At 36.0% G+C, this 24,147-nt stretch overlaps 1 protein-coding gene across 1 annotated transcript in view; it reads right to left on the bottom strand.

The window, feature by feature from the left end:
- The window catches only part of LOC144435550 (voltage-dependent T-type calcium channel subunit alpha-1G-like), a 260,713-nt gene that overhangs the window by 37,101 nt on the left and 199,465 nt on the right, over positions 1 to 24,147 (bottom strand). The window contains exons 24-29 of the mRNA XM_078124138.1: positions 18,234 to 18,385; positions 14,104 to 14,213; positions 11,813 to 11,943; positions 6,611 to 6,681; positions 3,294 to 3,372; positions 1,450 to 1,571 (exon numbers count right to left, since the gene is read on the bottom strand). Coding sequence (XP_077980264.1) covers positions 1,450 to 1,571; positions 3,294 to 3,372; positions 6,611 to 6,681; positions 11,813 to 11,943; positions 14,104 to 14,213; positions 18,234 to 18,385 — 665 coding nt within the window. The remainder of the gene's footprint in view (positions 1 to 1,449; positions 1,572 to 3,293; positions 3,373 to 6,610; positions 6,682 to 11,812; positions 11,944 to 14,103; positions 14,214 to 18,233; positions 18,386 to 24,147) is intronic.

Genomic DNA, 24,147 nt, shown 5'->3' with positions numbered 1-24,147 from the left:
TTTTTGAATGTTTATTCAATTGTCTATTAATCCCCGTTATCTTTACAAGATGTGATCATTTGGCTGTTGCTATGGGCATCGTCTTGTTGCTAGGCACATTTGCATACATTTTTTGAATGTTTATTCGTTTGTCTATTAATCCCTGTTCTTATCTTTGCAATATACATTATCATTTGGCTGTTGCCATGGGTGTGGTCTTGTTGCTAGGCATATTTGCATACTTTTTGAATGTTGGTTCACTTACCTATCAGATGTTATTTGATCAAAATATACTGCCATTTGGTTGTTGCTAAGGGCATGGTCATGGTTGCTAGGGCCAATTGTGTCAAAATCTTTTGATGACAATCTGCTGAATAACACTTCCAGAAACATCTTGCCAAGTTTCAGTCTCATTGATCAAGTACATTTTGAGATACAAGTTTTTTGACCAAAATTCACATTTTTACAACTAATTTGCATATCACTGATGAGATCATAATATGCTTCATATTTCTTCATCTATACACCTCCAGATGCATCCCTGTTAAATTTCAGCCCAATTTGCTGAGTACTTTTGGAATTAAAGATTTTTGACCAAAAAGACACATTTTTAGCCCTAATTTGCATATCACTGATGGGACCATCATATCATGAACAATTCTTAATCTACACACACATAAGAATGTTCCCACCGAATTTCAGACCGATCTGCGCGGTAGTTTTTGGGTTTAAGTTTTTTTACTCCAAATCACACACTGGTGGTAAGATCATTTTGATTTGAACAATTTCCCAACTAAACACTCAAGGTAATACACCCACCAAATATCATGGCAATCGGTCTGGTATTTTTGACTTTAAGTTGTTTACACACATACACACACACAGACAGACATCTACACACAGACATTCAGACAGACACAGACAGACAGACAGACAGACACTTTGCCATGCCTATAGTACTACTGAACCTATTAGTTCAGCTGTACTGAGACCGACTTTATGCTTAGAGCTTGCGTTGATGTCCGAGAATGAAAAAAAATCGTTTGACAGAATAGGATCCATTCAATTGTCATTTGACTTTTGTTGCCGCAAAACAAGCTGAAAAAAGTTACCCAAATGAAATATCATGCATAAAATATGTATAAATCATGATTTCAGCATCCAATATACCCCCTAGCAACCAGATTTCATAAGCAGATACCGCAAAGCCTTATGGGCAGCGTCGTAGCATACTGCGTGGGATGTAGTAAGGAAAATGCCATCTGTCAAGTCGAGAAAGAAAGAAACCAGTGTTCCAAGCAAGACAATCAGTTCCAAGAGGGCTCCCTAGCCCTCTGGAACTAAATATCCTGTACTATTAAAGTCATCATTAACCCAGTATAGTCAATGCTACTGAAAGACAGAATCAGTATCATTGAGTTAAATCTAAAAGATGAAAATACTAGTAGTTAAAAGTAACATTAACATTACCTTCATAATACCATTCCAATTATCCCCAGTAGATATCCGGAACAGTGTCAGGAATGCCATGCCAAAATCCCGGAATGAAGCATGCCTTCCTAACCCTGCACAAGGATTTGTTTCTGTACAGGCTGGAAAAGTAAAATTATGACAAGTTAATAATTGTACAACATTGTCTTCAATAATCTTGCATGTGACTGTGCAAATTACCCAAATCAATTATGCAAAATAAATACTTTATTGAATGACAATAATATCCTACAAACTATGAATCTTCAGTTATTCTTTAAGCAGAATATCCAGTTATTATGCAAATACCTAATTAATATTAAAAGACTGTTCAAGTACCAGATTCCGAGACATTCTACCTGCACGTGCACATTAGAGATGATGAGATATGTAAAAGTAGGTCAAAGGTCATCCCAAAAATTTCGGAAATATATTTGGTCCCATAGTTACCCACATTCCACCAAATACCAGGTGTACACTTGTTGTACAGGCAGATGTGAAAGTAGGTGAAAGGTCAACCCAAAGTTTAGGAAATAACTTTGGTCCCATAGTAGAGCATTTCAACCAAAAACTGCATCCCCAACCCTATTAGATTGCCTAGAATTAGATATGAACATAATAAATCAAATTCTATGGTAAAGGCCACCCTAAAATATGGGAACAAATTTTGGTCCTATACTGATCCATGTCCGGCAAAAACCAACTCTCTAGACCTATTAGTGAGCCTGGTATTAGACATCCAAATAATTAATGAGGGGGCATGGTCTCTGTGAAAAACAAAAAAAATCTTCTTGCAAAGACGACAAGGCCGATCGGCCTGGTTTGGTTGTTGCTATGGGCATGGTCATGTTGCTAGGCAAATTTACATACATTTTTTGAATGTTTATTCATTTTGATTTGAACAATTTCCCAACTAGGCACCCAAGGTAATGGATCAACCAAATATCATGGCAATCATTTCAGCGATTTTTGACTTTAAGTTGTTTACACACACACACATCCACACAGACACACACACATACAGACAGACAGATGCCAGGTGATCCCTATAGCACTACTTAACCTCAGTTCAGTTGTGCTAAAAAAGTGACCTATTAGTCAGAACAGCTCTGCTGTTTTTTTGTTCTTTTTTGTTTTGATTTTGTAACATGTGTAGAAGTGGTTCTGCTGTTCAGCTCTTCCACTATGCAATTTTGTTTTAGCAAAGTAATAAAGTGGTTAGTGATTTCATATGATGACTCACACACACTATAGAACACATTTCACACAAGTTGGTAAAATATTGTACTTTTATAATATAGTCATCATTTCACAAAAATTCTATTATACCATTAATTTGCATATTAATGACCCAATCAACTTGTCTTGAACAAAGTTATATCTGCTCATCCCTAGACCTACACAACACATTTCAACTCAATTGGCCAAGTAGTTTTGGAGAAGATTTTAAAGAATTTTTACCAAAAATTCTATTTGTAGACCTAGTTTGCATAGTAATGACCCAGTAAATTTGTCTTGAATAAACTTACATCTGCTCATCCCTCAACACCTACACAACACATTTGAACTCAATTGGCCCAGCAGTTTTGGAGAAGATTTTTGAAGCATTTTTACCAAAAATTCTATTTTAGACCTAATTTGCATAAAATGACCCAATCAACTAGACTTGAACAAACTTATATCTGCTCATCAAATGACACCTACATGACAAATTTCAGGTCAATTGACCTAGTAGTTTTGGAGAAGATGAAAGTAGACAAGTTGACGGATGGATGAAGAATCAACCTAACCCTTAAGCTCTGCTCAGCTGTTGCTGACAGCAGAGCTAAAAGAGAGGCACTTACCAAGTCGACCAAATAACTCTACTCCTAAGGCAGCAAAGATAAAGAAAAGCAAGAAAAACAGCAGACCCAGATTTCCAACCTATCACATGAGGCGAGAGAGAAATGTGTATAACCATGAATATTAGATATTTTTCCATCTGGCTGAAATGAATATTTTAAATTCTAGATTAATTCATCAACAATTTAGCAGTATACTCATGCTTTTAAACTCTAAGCAAAGTAAATGTTTTAAAAAAAACAGGTAAGAGGCTCAGAAATAACTTTAATCATTAACTTTTCTATATGTTAGTATTATAGGTGATATCTGAGGGTTTTTAGCTCCATCTAGCCTTAGTCTACCTGCAGCTTAAAACTGGTAGTAGAGAGGAACCACTGTCACACACAAATAAAATATAATACAGGTATTGAAAATCCAAAATAAATGACATCACAAAAATACAAAATTTGTAACTTCCAATACTACAATAAATAATAACAATAAAATATATATTAAAACCATAATATTACAAAAAATAAAATAAAAATTTCATATCTAATTCTGACAAAATTATAAAATAACAAAAAAATCATACTTCAAATATGGAAAGTAATGCCAATGTAAAATAAATAACAATGATTACACTTCACTAAATGTGAAAAAAAAATACTTTAAAAATACCACCAAATGGCATTAGCACAACTGTAGATTTTAAAAATGTTTATTCATATGCTAGTCTATGCTAACAATAGGTGTTCATTTGCTGAATGACTATCCAGTTGCCTATCCAACCATGTTGCTATCTTTGCGATATACGCGATCATTTGGCTGTTGCTATGGGTATGGGCATGTTGCTAGATATATTTGCATACATTTTTGAATGTTTTTGTTCACTTGTGTATGAATTCCTGATATTATCTTTGCAATATAAGTGATCATTTGGCTGTTGCTATGGGCATGGTCTTGTTGCTAGGCGTATTTGCATACATTTTAAAATGTTTATTCATTTGTCTATTAATCCCTGTTGTTATCTTTGAAATACATGACCGCTTGGCTGTTACTATGGGCGTGGTCATGATTGCTAGGGATATTTGCATACATTTTTTGAATGTTTACTCACTTGCCTACCAGATGATGTTGTTGTTTCACCAAAATATACTGCCATTTGGTTGTTGCTATGCCCAATTGTGTCAAAATATTTTGAAGAAAATCTGCAGAATAACACTTCTAGAAACATCTCACCAAGTTTCAGTCTCGTTGACCAAGTACTTTTTGAGAGAAATTTTCAACCAAAATTCACATTTTTACACCTAATTTGCATATTACTGATAAGCTCATTATATGCTTAATATTTCCTCATCTACACACCCACAGATGCATCCCTGTTAAATTTTAGCCCGATCTGCTGAGTAGTTTAAAGAATTTTGACAATAAGACACATTTTTAGCCCTTATTTGCATATTACTGATGGAATCATCATGTCATGAACAAATCTTACTTTAAACCCCCTTAAGAATGTTACCACCAAATTTTGCACCAATTTGCCAAGTAGTTTCTGAGTTTAAGTTTTTTTTACCAAAAATCACATTTTTTGACCAAAATCACACACCTGTGATGCGATCATTTTCATTTGAACAATTTCCCAACTAGACCCCACAAGTAATGTCCCCACCAAATACCAAAGTAATCGGGTTGGCAGTTTTTGACTTTTAAGTCACCCCCACACACATACACATACACATACACACACACACACACACACACACACACACACACACACAGACAGACAGACAGACAGACAGACGGACAGACACCGCTCGATGCCTATAGCACTACTGAACCTACATTGTAGTTTAGTTGTGCTAAAAATAAAATAACTAAAATCATACTTCAAATATAGAAATTAAATTATATTTCAAATATGTAAATAAATAAAAATACATACTAAATATGAAAATAAATGATGACAAACAGTAAAGAAATACACAAACAACACTGAGTTAGATTCCCATTTGAAAGAAAGCTCCCATGGTGACCATTATGAGGTCAAACAGTGACAATTTTTGGATTATTTACAAACAAATAAACATCAACATAAACAGACATAAAACACAAAACGTACAGGTAAAAACAATTGACTTTTACTAAATCAATAACCAATAAGATGAAAAGAACCAATGAAATAATTACAGAATCATAGACAAATATGAAAAGAAGGAAAACATGAGACAGACAAAAATAAACATTAACAACAATAAATACTGCCATACAAATAACAAAGAAGGGATAAACTTTCACCCAAGGGTATAGAATTGAGTAGAATGACTTCAAATTTACATAAATGTGAAGAACTTTGCATGAGAAATGCAGATGATATTGAAAATGACATTATAATAGTTGTGACTGAAGAATGATTTGAGAAATTGACATAGGCAGTGAGGGAGATAGCATGACATTTAGCACCATAGAGATAGCAAAACAGAAGATTGACATAGACAGTGGGGGAGATAGCATGACATTTAGCAACACAGAGATAGCAAAACAGAAGATTGACATAGACAGTGAGAGAGATAGCATGACATTTAGCAACACAGAGATAGCAAAACAGAAGATTGACATAGACAGTGAGAGAGATAGCATGACATTTAGCAACACAGAGATAGCAAAACAGAAGATTGACATAGACAGTGAGAGAGATAGCGTGACATTTAGCAACACAGAGATAGCAAAACAGAAGATTGACATAGACAGTGAGGGAGATAGCATGACATTTAGCAACACAGAGATAGCAAAACAGAAGATTGACATAGGCAGTGAGAGAGATAGCGTGACATTTAGCAACATAGAGATAGCAAAACAGAAGATTGACATAGACAGTGAGAGAGATAGCATGACATTTAGCAACATAGAGATAGCAAAACAGAAGATTGACATAGACAGTGAGAGAGATAGCATGACATTTAGCAACACATAGATAGCAAAACAGAAGATTGACTTAGACAGTGAGGGAGATAGCGTGACATTTAGCAACACAGAGATAGCAAAACAGAAGATTGACATAGACAGTGGGGGAGATAGCATGACATTTAGCAACACAGAGATAGCAAAACAGAAGATTGACATAGACAGTGAGAGAGATAGCATGACATTTAGCAACACAGAGATAGCAAAACAGAAGATTGACATAGACAGTGGGGGAGATAGCATGACATTTAGCAACACAGAGATAGCAAAACAGAAGACTGACATAGACAGTGAGAGAGATAGCATGACATGGACGATGATTGTTCCACTTTTTAAGCGATTTCTGTTCATTTTGTGTGGTTATCGAAGGTTTTACCTGTGGCAGGGCCTGTAGTACTGTGTCTAGCAGTTGGCGGATACCTTTTGCCATTTTCAGCAACTTCAGAACTAGGGGGGAAAGAGCAAGATGGCGGCACATCAAACATACAGCTTCTTACGCAACAGAGTGTGTGACAGAGACAGTGTTGTGAGATGGTGCAAGGGTGATGGATGGGTGACAGCTGCCCTCTAGTGTCAAGACTGAACATATAAATGCATACTTTGTTTTCATTTCAAGCCACTGGGTCCTAATATTGAAATATGTTTTTAAATGGCAACATGGTATTTATACTAAAAGTTGATATAAAGTTCACAGTTGCATGATCTTAAATTCTTCAAATTTGTTGATGAAGTGTACCTCTTGTGGTATGTTCTATGGGTATTTAAATAATAGAACACAGTAAGGTGTTGAGTGTTACGGCTACTTTGATAAAATTTTGTACACATTTAGTTCATTTGAGGTGAATTTCTAGCATTTATGACAGTATTGAAATCTTTGACCCAACAGTTGGCAACTTCAGAAAACATTAACACATTTATAAGTTCAAACTTTGTTGTTTTTTTCGCTCTATGTATGTGCCATACAGTGTCAAACATGATGACATGCTTTTTATGTTCCATTTTGTTACCTCTGGAATCGCAATCATGAGGACACTAAGAAGTGACCGTAAGCCTGTCATTGTCCGCATCAGTTTTAACACTGCCGAAGGTGAAAGCATTGAAGGAGAAAGTAATGTCATAGAAGAATTAGAATGAAAGTCAGCTTTGTTACTGTGTAAGTATGTCCACACAACTCTCAGTCTTTGCCTTGTCAAGAAAAACAAACTGGCGGGAAAGTGTGTTGGGAGAATGACATTCTGGGAAAGAAGGTTGTTATGACAACATGCAAATTAGTCATGTGATCAAAGTAAACCATGCCATGTTAGAGTTGTATTAATATACACTGCAAATCTTCAATAGAAAGAAAACCATTAGTACAAAGTTTGTTTTCTTTTCATAAGTAAAATATTATATAACATCTCATGCTGTCATGCAAAAAAACACATACTACTTAATTAATATGGATACAAAGTTGTATTTTGAGTATAAATCTGTTAGTTGTGAGGTAATAATTTGAAACACACACAAGAAGGAACAAGTCTTCATAGAAGACATAGCTTTCCCCCCTTAAATGTGACTGAATGGAGACATGATTTAAAAGAAATTGGTGGCAACAAATAAATACCAGTGTCTGTGATAATGTAGGGAATTGCTGAATTTCAGTAAGCACCTGAAGATCCAGGTCTAGGTCTAGGTCAAAGGTCAATGTCTAAAAAGAAAGTTTAAAGCTGACAATATAGGGGTAGAAACTTTAATGAAGTCTCCATGTATTTAAGTTTTTAAGTTAATTGGTAAATCATGATTGTTCACCACCATTGGGCTGCCATTGGGTAAAAAGCTATATGATCACCAAAAGTAATGCATGTGTATATTTATCTGGTTCTGCATTATCTATATACATGCTCTTAGAGACACATAATTGTGACAAAGTGTCTGTAATATGCAAGTAATAGTTTAATTTGGATAGTCTATGAATAGAGTCTATGATTGAAGTTGTTTTAGTTATGCAGTATTAAATATAGTGATTGTTTACTACAAATATGGCTGCCATTCAGCAAAAATTACATGAGCACCAAAAATAATGTTTGTGTACACTTCTTTTCTTCAACATTACTTGTAAACATAATTTCAAAGAAATTGGCAATATGTAAACACTACAGCATGTCTGTGATAAGAAGGAATGGGCTTGATTTGATAATATGGGGTAGACACTTGAATGGCATCTCTATGTATTACAGTTTTTGAGTTATGCAGTAAATAATGATTTTTAACTACAAATATGGCTGCCATTCAGTAAAAGTGGTATGAGCTCAAAAAATGATGTTTGTGTATAGTTCCTTGCTTCAATAATACTTGTAAACATGATTTAAAAGAAATTGTCAATATGTTAACACTACAATGTGTCTGCGATAGGCTCTTAGGAATTGGCTTGATTTTGATACTTGACCCTGAAGGTCGAGGTCAAAGTTTCAAAGATAGCTTGCATATGATAATATGGGGGTAGACACTTGAACAGAGTGACTGTTTATTAAAGTTTTTTGAGGTATGCAGTCAGTATTGATTTTTAACTACAAATATGGCTGCCATTTGGTCAATTTGCATCCATCAAAAAACAAATTGGCATGCATATGTACCACATGATATGTCACCTTTGTGTCAGGTATGAAAGAATTAGGATATTGTATGTCTGACAAATGAAATATTATGGACACAGGCATGCATGCACAGATGGATGGACGGACAGAGCCTATTGTAATAGCACAGCCTTTGGGGGCTAGCAAATGTTAGTGTATCAGTTTTTGTACTGAATGTGCTTTCCTTTTCAAGAAAAACAAACCAAACGCATGTTTTAGATATGAGTATGAGGGAATTGGTTCAAATCTCAAATCATATCAAATCAATTAAATCAACCATGAGATTCAAACCAGTCTCAAGCATTGAACTTTATACCTACTAGATATGTTCACATTAATCACTATAATAGTATGTGCACATAGTACTCACCAGCTATGTGTACACTCTAGTTATGTTTCATTATGTGTGCATATCGTTCACACTGCAATAAAGGTATGTAAATTTACGTACATATATACATACATGTACATACCATACGATTATCTTTAAATAATAACGTGTTCAGACATTGCTGTCTATTTCAATTGTGTCTACATGTCATGTACCGATGTGTACAAATGATGGCCATCTGGACCGATGTGTACAAATGATGGATATCTGGACATCATGTATTGATGTGTACAAATGATGGATATCTGGACATCATGTACCGATGTGTACAAGTGATGGATATCTGGACATCATGTACCGATGTGTACAAATGATGAATTTGGACATCATGTACCGATGTGTACAAATGATGGATATCTGAACATCATGTACCGATGTGTACAAATGATGGATATCTGGACATCATGTACCCATGTGTACAAATGATGAATTTGGACATCATGTACCGATGTGTACAAATGATGGATATCTGAACATCATGTACCCATGTGTACAAATGATGGATATCTGGACAGCATGTACCGATGTGTACAAATGATGGATATCTGGACATCATGTACCAATGTGTACAAATGATGAATTTGGACATCATGTACCGATGTGTACAAATGATGGATATCTGAACATCATGTACCCATGTGTACAAATGATGGATATCTGGGCATCATGTATTGATGTGTACAAATGATGGATATCTGGACATCATGTACCAATGTGTACAAGTGATGGATATCTGGACATCATGTATTGATGTGTACAAATGATGTATATCTGGACATCATGTACCGATGTGTACAAATGATGGATATCTGGGCATCATGTATTGATGTGTACAAATGATGGATATCTGGACATCATGTACCAATGTGTACAAATGATGGATATCTGGACAGCATGTACCGATGTGTACAAGTGATGGATATCTGGACATCATGTATTGATGTGTACAAATGATGTATATCTGGGCATCATGTATTGATGTGTACAAATGATGTATATCTGGACATCATGTATTGATGTGTACAAATGATGGATATCTGGACATCATGTATTGATGTGTACAAAAGATGGATATCTGGACATCATGTATTGATGTACTGTATGTATGTTGCACATAAATAGGGTTCCATCTTGTAACACTATGTACAAATGATGTTTTTTGTGTGTGTGGCACATCAACATATAGCCCATCAGAATAAAGGTATGTTGTTGATAAATATAGAATCCAGTTATGTATCACCACATGCACGTACACATGATATAATCTACATGTATGTGGCACATAAATGTAGAACCCACAATATATCAGTGTTTATACGTCACCTATCACCACTCTTGTTTTCTGATTGGGCGAGAGCCCTATAGATATGGAGGTGTACTTTTCACTGACAGTCCTATTATTGCTTCTTGGATCACATGATCACTGCATGTCCCCCTGTTACAGGTAACTGTAGTGTAGTATAGAACTCATTAGGTACACATGACAGTGTGCTGTACAAGAATATAGAACTCATTAAATACACATAACGGTATGTTGTACATGAATATGGAACTCATTTATGTACACATGATGGTGTGTTGTACATGAATATGGAACTCATTATGTACACATGATGGTATGTTGTACATGAATATGGAACTCATGTACACATGATGGTATGTTGTACATGAATATAGCACTCATGTACACATGATGGTGTGTTGTACATGAATATGGAACTCATGTACACATGATGGTGTGTTGTACATGAATATGGAACTCATTTATGTACACATGATGGTGTGTTGTACATGAATATGGAACTCATTTATGTACACATGATGGTATGTTGTACATGAATATGGAACTCATTATGTACACATGATGGTGTGTTGTACATGAATATAGAACTCATTATGTACACATGATGGTGTGTTGTACATGAATATAGAACTCATTATGTACACATGATGGTGTGTTGTACATGGATATAGCACTCATGTACACATGATGGTATGTTGTACATGAATATGGAACTCATTTATGTACACATGATGGTATGTTGTACATGAATATGGAACTCATTTATGTACACATGATGGTATGTTGTACATGAATATGGAACTCATTTATGTACACATGATGGTATGTTGTACATGAATATGGAACTCATTTATGTACACATGATGGTATGTTGTACATGAATATGGAACTCATGTACACATGATGGTATGTTGTACATGAATATGGAACTCATGTACACATGATGGTGTGTTGTACATGAATATGGAACTCATTTATGTACACATGATGGTGTGTTGTACATGAATATGGAACTCATTTATGTACACATGATGGTATGTTGTACATGAATATGGAACTCATGTACACATGATGGTGTGTTGTACATGAATATGGAACTCATTTATGTACACATGATGGTATGTTGTACATGAATATAGAACTCATTATGTACACATGATGGTGTGTTGTACATGAATATAGAACTCATTATGTACACATGATGGTGTGTTGTACATGGATATAGCACTCATGTACACATGATGGTATGTTGTAAATGAATATAGAACTTACCTCTTGCTATCCTTAGTACTCTCATTACTCTGATGATGGTGGGGTTGATAGGTATAACATTCTCCTCCATTTGTTCTAATACTATACCAACTATTGAAAGCACTACAATCAGCATATCTAATTGATTCCACCTAGTAGCAAAATACATAATTGAAATAGTTAAAGTATGATTGATTCATTAATTGTTGACTATCTGACTCACTCACTCACTCACTCACTCACTCACTCACTCACTCACTAACTTCGTGATTGGATGGTTGGGTACATATAGATGGGTGGATGGATGGAGGATGACTTACTGGTTTGCTAACTTACCGACTGACTGACTGGCTAACTCACTCACCCACTCACTAACTGATTGGATGGATAGTTGGATGGATTGATTACTGATTGACTGACTAAATAACTTATTGACTAGATGGATGGATGGATGGATGGAAGGATAGATGGATGGATGACCGACTGATTGGCTGACCAACTAACTGACTGGATGGATGGATGGATGGTTGACTGACTGATTGGCTGACTAACTAACTTATTGACTGGATGGATGGATGGATGGATGGATGGATGGATGACTGACTGACTGACTGACTGACTGAATGGCTGACTAACTTTCTGACTGGATGGATGGACGGATGGATGACTGACTCGCTGACTAACTTACTTACTGACTGATTGCCTGGATGGATGGATGTTTGACTTGCCGACTAACTTACTGACTGATTGGCTGACTAACTTACTGACTGATTGGCTGACTCACTCACTTACTGACTGACTGATTGGCTGACTAACTTACTTACTGACTGATTGGCTGAATAACTTACTGATTGACTGACTGATTGGCTGACTAACTTACTGACTAACTTACTCACATGATTGGCTGAATAACCTACTGACTGACTGACTGACTGATTGGCTGACTAACCTACTGACTGATTGGCTGACTAACTTACTCACATGATTGGCTGACTAACTTACTGACTGATTGGCTGACTAACTGCACATGATTGGCTGACTAACTTACTGACTGGCTGACTAACTTACTGACTGACTGGCTCACTAACTTTCTGACTGATTGGCTGACTAACTTATTGACTGACTGATTGGCAGACTAACGTACTGACTGACTGGCTGATTGGCTGACTAACTTACTGACTGATTGGCTGACTAACTAACTAACTGAGTGACTGCACATGATTGGGTGACTAACGTACTGACTGACTGGTTGGCTAACTTACTGACTGGATGGATGACTAACTTACTGACTGGATGGATGGACGGATGACTGACTGACTGACTGAATGGCTGACTAACTTTCTGACTGGATGGATGGATGGACGGATGGATGACTGACTCGCTGACTAACTTACTGACTGACTGACTGGATGAATGGATGGATGACTGACTTGCCGACTGACTTACTGACTGAATGGCTGACTAACTTTCTGACTGGATGGATGGATGGACAGATGGATGACTGACTCGCTGACTAACTTACTGACTGACTGGATGAATGGATGGATGACTGACTTGCCGACTGACTTACTGACTGATTGGCTGACTAACTTACTGAGTGACTGGCTGACTAACTAAGTTACTGACTGATTGGCTGACTAACTTACTGAGTGACTGCACATGATTGGCTGACTAACGTACTGACTGACTGGTTGGCTAACTTACTGACTGACTGACTGACTGACTGACTGATTGGCTGACTAACTTATTGACTGACTGATTGGCAGACTAACGTACTGACTGACTGGCTGATTGGCTGACTAACTTACTGACTGATTGGCTGACTAACTAACTAACTGAGTGACTGCACATGATTGGGTGACTAACGTACTGACTGACTGGATGACTAACTTACTAACTGACTTGCTGACTAACTTAGTGAATGGTTGGTTGATTGGATGACTGACTGGCTGTTTTAACATAATGACTTACTGACTGACTGGCTAACTTATTTACTGACTGGTTGGAAGACTGACTGACTGACATGCTAACATACTGACTGACTGGTTGGATTCACTGACTGACTGACCAACTGATTCACTGAGTGAATGACTCATTGACCGACTAACTGAGTGTTTATAAGAATACAATAACTCACAGGGAAAATTGATAATAATGATAATTTTACTCATTGTAATACACAATCATTTAATTTCAAATTTCATGATTTCAATAAGATTGTGGTTGTTCAAAATCTTGGAAAATTGTTTAATAGTGCTGTATTAATTCTGGTCAGAATTCATTGCAACATGCTCCAAGGACTGCTGCCTTACCTGTCTCGAAAATACCTCATAATACCCAAGGCAACAAGCTTTAACAGTGCTTCTAGGATAAATACTGCAGTAAATACATAGTTGACAAGTTTCAATATGTATATCAGTTCCTGAAAGAGATTGGCAACACATTTGTCATAACCCTATTCATAGCAACTTCCATAAACCCAAGTTGATAAACATGCATAGCAACCTTCACTCTGGTAACCCAAATTGATAAACATGCATAGCAACCTTCACTCTGGTAACCCAAATTGATAAACATGCATAGCAACCTTCACTCTGCAACCTAAACCTATAAATAACCATAGCAACCTTCACTCTGGTAACCATGACACACAAACACCACTAGCAACCTACATTCTGGTAGCCTCAACATACAAATCTCCATATCAACCTCAAATTTATTGATGCGTTACAACAAACATGACAAACGATTGGTAAAAAATACTGCCAATGGCGTTGTAGCACAACTTTACAGTTTTTTAAAATGTTTATTCATACGCTAGTCCATGCTAACAATAGGTGTTCATTTGCTGAATCCATTTGGCTGTTGCTATGGGCGTGGTCTTGGTGCTAGGCACATTTGCATATTTTTTTGAATGTTAATTCATTTGTCTACCAATTCCTGTTTGTTATCTTTGCGGTATACATGATTATTTAGTTGTTGCTATGGGCGTGGTCATGTTGCTAGGCAAATTTACATACATTTTTGAATGTTTATTCAATTGTCTATTAATCCCCATTGTTCTCTTCACAATATATGTGATCATTTGGCTGTTGCTATGGGTGTGGTCTTGTTGCTAGGCAAATTTACATACAATTTTTGAATGTTATTCAATTGTCTATTAATCCCTGTATCTTTGTGAAATACACGACCGTTTGGCTGTTACTATGGGCGTGGTCATGGTTGCTAGGGATATTTGCATACATTTTTAAAATGTTTACTCACTTGCCTACCAGAAGATGTTGTTATTTAACCAAAATATACTGCCATTTGTTTGTTGCTAAGGGATTCATTGGTGGAAAATGATGGGGGGGGGGGGGGAAGCAATGAGTGGTTTGAATTTGGCGCTCACTGTTTTATAGTATATACTTATCTCTGTGGCTGTGCCCACCCATGATGGTACACTAATTGGACAGAGGGTACTTATCTCACTTGTTGTTGATGTTACTTGATTAAAACACGGCCTTTATCAAACATGTTTGACCATAAAACCTGAATGCATTTATGCGAACGGCTGTAACACTTTCAGAAACATCTCACCAAGTTTCAGACTCATTGACCAAGTACTTTTTGAGATATGTTTTTGACCAAAAATGAACATTTTTACACCTAATTTGCATATCACTCATGGAATCATTGTATGCTTAATATTTCTTCGTCCATACATCCCTATATGCATTCCCATTAAATTTTAGCCCAGTGGTTTTGGAATTAAAGATTTTTGACCAAAAAGGCACATTTTTAGCCCTAATTTGCATATCACTGAGGGGACCCTCATATCATGAACAATTCTTTGTAAAAACACCCTGAAGAATGTTTCACCCAAATTTCAGCCCAATCTGCCCAGTAGTTTTTGAGTTTTTTGACCAAAAATCACATTTTTTTACCCAAATCACAAACCGGTGGTAAGATCATTTTGATTTGAACAATTTCCCAACTAGACACCCAAGGTAATGGACCCACCAAATATCATGGCAATCGGTCTGGCAGTTTTTGACTTTAAGTTGTTTACACACACATATCCACACACACAGACAGACAGACAGACAGACAGACAGACACACGCCAGGCGATCCCTATAGCACTACTGAACCTCTGTTCAGTTGTGCTAAAAGTGATGTGACCACCAAAAGTAAAGCTTGTACATATTCTTTGCTACTATATTACCTGTAAACATGACTTAAGCAAAATTGGCAACAACTAAATACTACAAAGTGTCTGTGCTATGTAAGAAATGGCTGGAATTGATAACTGACCATGAAGGTCAAAGTCATAGGGTAATGTCTTACAAGACAGTTTGCACCTGATAATATTGGGCTAGACACTCCAATGGAGTCTTTATATATTACAGGTTTTGAGTTATGCAGTAAATATTGACTTTTAACCACAATTATGGGCAACATTCTGTCAAATTTACAACACATCATGAAACAAAGTGATGTGCATATGTCCCATATGATATGTCACATTTGTGTCAAGTTTAAATGAAATTGGATATTGCATGTCAGAAAAATAGCGCAAATATTGCGTTGCCGCACAACTTCATGTTCAGGGCAATGATAGATATATAATTTTTTGAAGATTTAAAGTTGTAACCAAAACAAAATTTTCATACCTAATTTCCATCATCATAATCCAGCCATCCTATGTTGGAAGTGTACAAGACAAGTATAGCAACATCCTAATCAAACTTTAAAGGGATGTGTCTACAAGGTTTTGTACTTCTTTATTTTTTAAAATCAATTTGGAACCAAGTCATACCAATGTAACATGTTTAACTTTCTTGGTTGTCTTATTGTAATATTTTAAACACAAGCTACATTCAGTTTATATGGGTAGGTGATGAAACAGCTGTCTTACAACATATTACATAATCATAAACCAAACTGGCCATGCTACAGGCTTTACCACCAGAGGAAATAGTAAAGTAAACATTATAGTTAATTAACAATGTACTGTTCTCACTGTGTCAGCTATTAATGAGGACAAATCTACATATTCTCAACAAAGTTAAGCTCAATCTACTGGGTAATTTCAGAGTTGAAGATTTTTGAGGAAAAGCAATGATATAGAATAACACTTCTAGAAACATCTCACCAAGTTTCAAACTCATTCACTTAGTACTTTTTGAGATATAAGTTTTTGACCAAAATTCACATTTTTACACCTTAATTCCATATCACTCATGGAATCATGGTATGCGTAACATATCTTCGTCCATACATCCCTAAATGCATTTCCATTGAATTTCAGCCCAATCTGCTCAGTGGTTTTGGAATTATAGCTTTTTAACCAAAGAGACACATTTTTAGCCCTAATTTGCATATCACTGATGGAATCATCCCGTCATGAACAAATCTTACTTTACACCCCCTTAAGAATGTTCCCACCAACTTTTGCACCAATCTGCCCAGTAGTTTCTGAGTTTAAGTTTTTTGACCAAAAATCACATTTTTTGACCAAAAATCACATTTTTTGACCCAAATCACACACCTATGATGCGATCATTTTGATTTGAACAATTTCCCAACTAGACACCCAAGGTAATGGACCCACCAAATATCGTGGCAACCAGTTCAGCAGTTTTTGACTTTAAGTTGTTTACACACACATACACACACACACACACACAGACAGACAGACAGACAGACAGACAGACGCCGGGTGATCCCTATAGCACTACTGAACCTCAGTTCAGTTGTGCTAAAAATGACATATCAAGGACATACCCACACACACATGCATGGATGCACGGATGGACAGTCACACAAAGCCCCCAGTAAAAGTTCCCCTTCATGGAATAATTATATACAGGATAAGACAAACACTCCCTGTTTCCTATCCACCTTACAATGTAGAACCGCCAACATCAGACCACTGACAAACGGAACCTGTTACAAACAGGGAAAGCAGCCCACAAATGAATTGGATTAAATAACTCTTGGCACATCATGTTGGAAATATAGAGAGACAAGTATTACATTCCATCATTTGATAAGAACAGTTGTATGGCCTCTTTACATAACAGTTCATTTTTGAAGTTCCCCTGGCAATTCACGTACATGCATCGAGGCCATAAAACTGTTCTTATCAAACCATAAAGTCTTTGCTGTTCCTGCATGCTGTGCCAAGTGTTATTAATCCAATTCATTTGACTGTTTACTTTCCCTGCTTGTAACAGGTTCTGTTTGTGCAGTCTGATGCTGGCGGCTGTATTATTTTTGCAATTTGGGTTGTAGTGTTTCCAAATTAAAAGAATGAGTACAAATTGAACCAAACCAAATCAAACATCAATGTTGATGTAAATGCAGAATCTTCAGGAATATTGTGTCTGTCTGAACAGTGACTTTCAGAAACATTTCAGAACCCAATTTATACAATATACAATAAATCTTTGACTTACTAGAGGCATACTGTAGAATTCTAATGCCATACTGATCACGTTTAAACCAATAATTGCTGCAATAACTAGATCAAAATATTTGTTGATGATGACATTGTGTATCATCATTCGAGGTCTAGTATACTGAGCATAGTACGGGGTCTCCTGAGCTCCTGTAGATTCGAGATCAATAAAAAAAAACACAAAAGGAAATCTAGTTAAATTAAAACATGAATGAGAGAAAACAGGCCATGCAACAGACTTGAGAGAAATTGAAGATACCTAACATAGTATGGATAGGAGGAGCAAATAATGTGAATTTGAACAAACACACAAACCATGTCTTTCACTTTATCAGCAAAATCTGTCAAGTACAATAAGACTGTTAGTAAATTTTGACAAATATCTTTAAATATCCAACAAAAATTTAAATATCCAACAAAAAGTTAAATATCAAACCAGAGATGAACTGAAAATGCTCCCGTATATCTTTGTATGATCCATAGATGTAGCAAGTTTCATTGAATTTGGTGCAGCAGTTGGTTCCAGTTTACCATTTATTCGTCAAACTTAATTCAAACTCTGTAATCAGCTTCATTTTATTCTATGATTTCATTGCATGTGTAGCCCTATTTATACAATCATTAATTATGCCCATTATGCTCTTTTCCTAGTTTGCATGCACATTACAAGTATTACAGAAATACAAATGTTTACATGTACATGTACACTTGGCATTCTTCCACACTCCGTATACACATACACAGCTTACACTTCCAAAATATCGCAAGAAAACATTTACAATATGCAACAATACTCTGTACAGTGGTTTAATGTTATCTTTCTGGGCTTTCGATTTTCTATGGTCATCACTCTTTAGAAATATGCGCTCTGAGCTAGAACGAATTCTGAACGAATCTCTGTTAGAGCCGTTATCTGAGTCTTGTTTCCCGAGATACGTATCAGAATGTTTTCTATCAGAATACATTAAAATGTCGATAATATCGATAATATTGCCATGCTTAGCCAATTTGTATATGAAAGGGGTAAAATAACACTTGTTTCTATGATCACGCAAGTCCACTCACCGCGAGATATAGACAAGGTTTGCAACAGAACATTACCATATGCCAACATGTACTTTCAACCAGCCGTATTACTCAGCAAACATTTCGAAAATTTTACCTTCTGTCCCTTCCTAGTTCCCAAATTTAATAAACTTCTAATAAATCATGTCGTTGTTACAATTGGACCATGCCTACCAAAGATATCAACCGATTTCTGACGCCATGTAGGAGAATTGAGGACCAAATAAATTTTTTCTAACTACCTTCCGTAAAAGTGATTGGATATCGCCAATAACAGCACTCTCCATAAACATCGATATCCAATCATAAATACAGTACTGCAGTGCACAAACTAGGTTCCATGACATGAATGACAGTGTTAATTTTCAACTTGACAGCGACACAGTTGCAAAAGCGTTTGATCCAAATTTTATATCGCTGAAGAGAACTGTGAACTTGGTATACACCAAGAGATTTGTTTATTCTTGAACGATGTCTTACATGTAACAGTACCTGTAAACGATGTTCACCTCAGAGCATGTAGTGAATGGTCAATTCACACAACACGTTTGATCATCTAGTAATGAAGCTCAAAACTAATTAGGTCTAGCCATTACCTAAAACATTATTTGCATCAAATTTCATTGTAATTGATCCAGCCATTTTAAAGAAAATTATGACACAGACAGACAGACAGTCACACAAACACACACACACACACACACACACAGAGAGACGGACATATGACAGACACACAGACAGACATCCCCCTTTTAATACCTCCCATACCCTTACGGGAGGTAAAAATGTCTAAAGTATGGATTTCTGATATTAGCAGAGTCAGTGACTTCAAAGAAAACATGAATATTATGTGAAAACGAAGATGATATTGAGGACTAGAATCCTGAAAATGAGTTTAGGAAACCCCTAATGAAAAAACACATCCAGGCCATACTGCTGGCTACTCTGTATAATTCTGTTCATTTGTATTCCACAATGTTTGTAAGTTGCATGCAACCATATTATGATGCATGATGGGTAAGAAAATGCATGCTGGGTTATTTGGTTAATTATTACACTTTTTAATTACATTCTTTTCTTTAGCTTATATAAAAATTAGAGAGTGCATATTATTACATTTTTGTTATATTATTGCAGCATGATTCCTTAGTGGGAAAGACATGCAATGAATTATTAGTATATGATATATGATATAAATGATGTTGACATGCTACAATGTTGTAGAGGATTTCTAGCACACAGCAAACCAGAATCTACTCCATGCCTTGCAGACATAGAAGCTAATATCACCTAAACATTTAATCCAAGAACAAGCTTCAGAGAAAAAAAGACATAGTCCAAAAAAGATATTTAATCTCGAAACAAGTGACCTATCGGTCAGAATAGCTCCACTGTTTTTTTTTTATTCAACTCAATTGGCCCAGCAGTTTTGGAGAAGATGTTTGAAGCATTTTTACCAAAAATTCTATTTTTAGACTAATTTGCATAAAAATGACCCAATCAACTAGTCTTGAACAAAGTTATATCTGCTCATCAAATGACACGTATACAACAAATTTCTGGTCAAATGACCAAGTAGTTTTGGAGAAGATAAAAGTAGTAAAGTTGACGGACGGACGAACGACGATGAAGAATCAACCCAACCCTGACAGCGGAGCTAAAAACTTGAAGAGAAAAAGTCCAAGGAGTCAGAACAATCTACAAAAATAGCATCAATGGCGTTGTAGCACAACTGTACAGTTTTTTTTATAATGTTTACCCACATGCTGATCCATGCTAGGTATAGGTGTTCATTTGCTGCATTATTATCCAGTTGCCTATCCAACCCTGTTGTTATCGTTGCAATATGCACGATCATTTGGCTGTTGCTATGGCTGTGGTCTTGTTGCTAGGTATATTTGCATACATTTTTTGAATGTTTGTTCATTTGTCTATTAATCCCTGTTATCTGCAATATATGTGATCATTTGGCTGTTGCTATGGGCATGGTCTTGTTGCTAGGCACATTTACATACATTTTTTGAATGTTTACTCATTTGTCTATTAATCCCTGTTGTTATTTTTACAATATATGTGACCATTTAGCTGTTGGTATGGGTGTGGTCTTGTTGCTATGCACATTTACATACATTTCTTGAATGTTTATTTAATTGTCTATTAATCCCTGTTGTTATCTTTGCAATATCTGTGATCATTTGGCTGTTGCCATGGGCGTGGTCTTGTTGCTAGGCATGTTTGCATACACTTTTTGAATGTTGGTTCACTTGTCTACAAATCCCTGTTATTATCTTAGTGAAATACACCATTTGAGTGTTGCTATGGGCGTGGTCATGGTTGCTAGGATATTTGCATACATTTTTTTTTGCCTTGCCTATCAGATGATGTTGTTATTTAATCAACATATACTGCCATTTGGTTGTTGCTAAGGGTGTGGTCATGGTTGCTAGGGCCAACTGTGTTAAAAATCTTTTTGATGAAAATCTGCAGAATAACATTTCCAGAACATCTTACCAAGTTTCAGTCTCATTGACCACGTACTTTTTGATTTACAAGTTTTTGACCAAAATTCACATTTTTACACCTAATTTGCATATCACTGATGAGATCATAATATGCTTTATATTTCTTCATCTATACACCTCCAGATGCAACCCCATTAAATTTCAGCCCAATCTGCTGAGTAGTTTTGGAATTAAAGATTTTTCACCAAAAAAACACATTTTTAGCCCTAAATTCCATATCACTGATGGGATCATCATGTCGTGAATGATTCTTAATTTAAACACCCTTAAGAATGTTTCCACCAAATTTCAGACCGATTTGCCCAGTAGTTTTTTATTTTACGTTTTTTGACCAAAAATCATATTTTTTGACCCAAATCACACAAAGGTGGTGAGATAATTTTGATTTGAACAATTTCCTAACTAGACACTTAAGGTAATACACCCACCAAATATTACGGCAATCGGTCTAGTGGTTTTTGAATTTAAGTTGTTCACACACACACACACACACACACACACACACACACACACACACACACACACACACACACACACACACATCCACACACACACACACAGATGGACAGACAGACAGACACTTTGCCATGCCTATAGCACTACTGAATCTTATCAGTTGAGTTGTGCTAAAAATGGTTAGTTTGTAGGAAAAAACTACATACACTATAAAAAGTCAAAAAAAGATTATTGTAAAGATAAAAAATTCAAAAAATATTGAGATATTTTTACACAGAAAATTCATAGACAAGAATGAAAGTTACAATGTACATTAAAAACTTTACTTTCACAAATGTAAATAAAAAATACATTGAAGTGTACCAAGTCGTAACAAATATTTGCAAAAAATCTGTCTAAAAATAGCATCAATGGCACTGTAGTACAGCTGTATTTAGCTGTTGCTATGGACATGGTCCTGTTGCTAGGGATATTTGCATACATTTTTGGAATCTTTATTAACTTGCCTACCCTTCCCACTTTTCATCTTTGCAATATAAACCATCATTTAGCTGTTGCTATGGGCGTGGTCCTGTTGCTTGGCATATTTGCATACATTTTTTGATTCTTTAGTCATTTACCTACCCCCCTGTTGTTATCTTTGTAATATGCATCATCATTTCACTGTTGCTGAGGGTGGTCATGGCTGCTAAGACCAATTGAGTCCAAATGTTTTCAACAATATCTGCAGAATAATACCTCCAGAAACATCCCCATCAAGTTTCAACCCATTCACCATGCAGTTTCACGATGTAATTTTTAACAAAATTGAGATTTTTAGACTTAATTTGCATATCGCTGATGGGATCATTTTATGAATACAGCTTCATCTACATATCCCCAGATGCATTCCCATTAAATTTCTGCCCAATATTCTCAGTAGTTTGAAACTATATATTTTTGACAAAAAAAGACACATTTTTAGATCTAATTTGCATATCACTGATGGGATCATCATGTCATGAACGATTATCAATCTAAACACCTCTAATAATGCTCCCAACAAATGTCACACTAATCTGCTGAGTAGTTTTGGAATTATAGATTTTTGACCAAAAGACACATTTTATCCCTAATTTGCATATCACGGATCATCATGTCATGAACAATTCTTAATCTAAACTCCACTAAGAACGTTCCAACCATATTTCAACCCAATCTGCTCAATAATTTTGGAATTATAGATTTTTGACCCAAAACATACATTTTTAGCCCCAATTTGCATATCACTGATGGGATCATCAGGTCATGAACATAAACACCTTGAAAAACATTCCAACCAAATTTTAGCCCAATCTGCTTAGTAGTTTTTGAATTATAGGTTTTTCACCAAGAAGACACACCGGCGGTAAAATCATTATGACTTGAACAATTTCCCAACTACGCACCCTAGGTAATATACCCACCAAATATCATGGCAATCGGTCTAGTGGTTTTTGACTTTTAAGTTGTTCACACACACACACACACACACACACACACACACACACACACACACACACACACACACACACACACACACACACACACACACACACACATACACACACACACACACACACCCACACGCACACACACACAGACACACACACACACACACACACACACAAACAAACACACACACACCATACACAGACAATTTGCCATGCCTATAGCACTACTGAACCTTATCAGTTGAGTTGTGCTAAAACATGAAAAAATTACAAACTTTTAATTGAGCGTCTGGCAGGTGTGCGTTTAAGAGTTTGAATAAATGGGAAGAGACTTGATAAGATTTAAGAGTTACAATTAAAGGAAAGATTTGTGGGATATCATGCGGTGGAAGTTATC

The sequence above is a fragment of the Glandiceps talaboti genome, chromosome 5 (genome assembly GCF_964340395.1).
Source record: "Glandiceps talaboti chromosome 5, keGlaTala1.1, whole genome shotgun sequence".
NCBI lineage: Eukaryota > Metazoa > Hemichordata > Enteropneusta > Spengelidae > Glandiceps > Glandiceps talaboti.
This window is presented reverse-complemented; position numbering and strand designations above follow the sequence as displayed.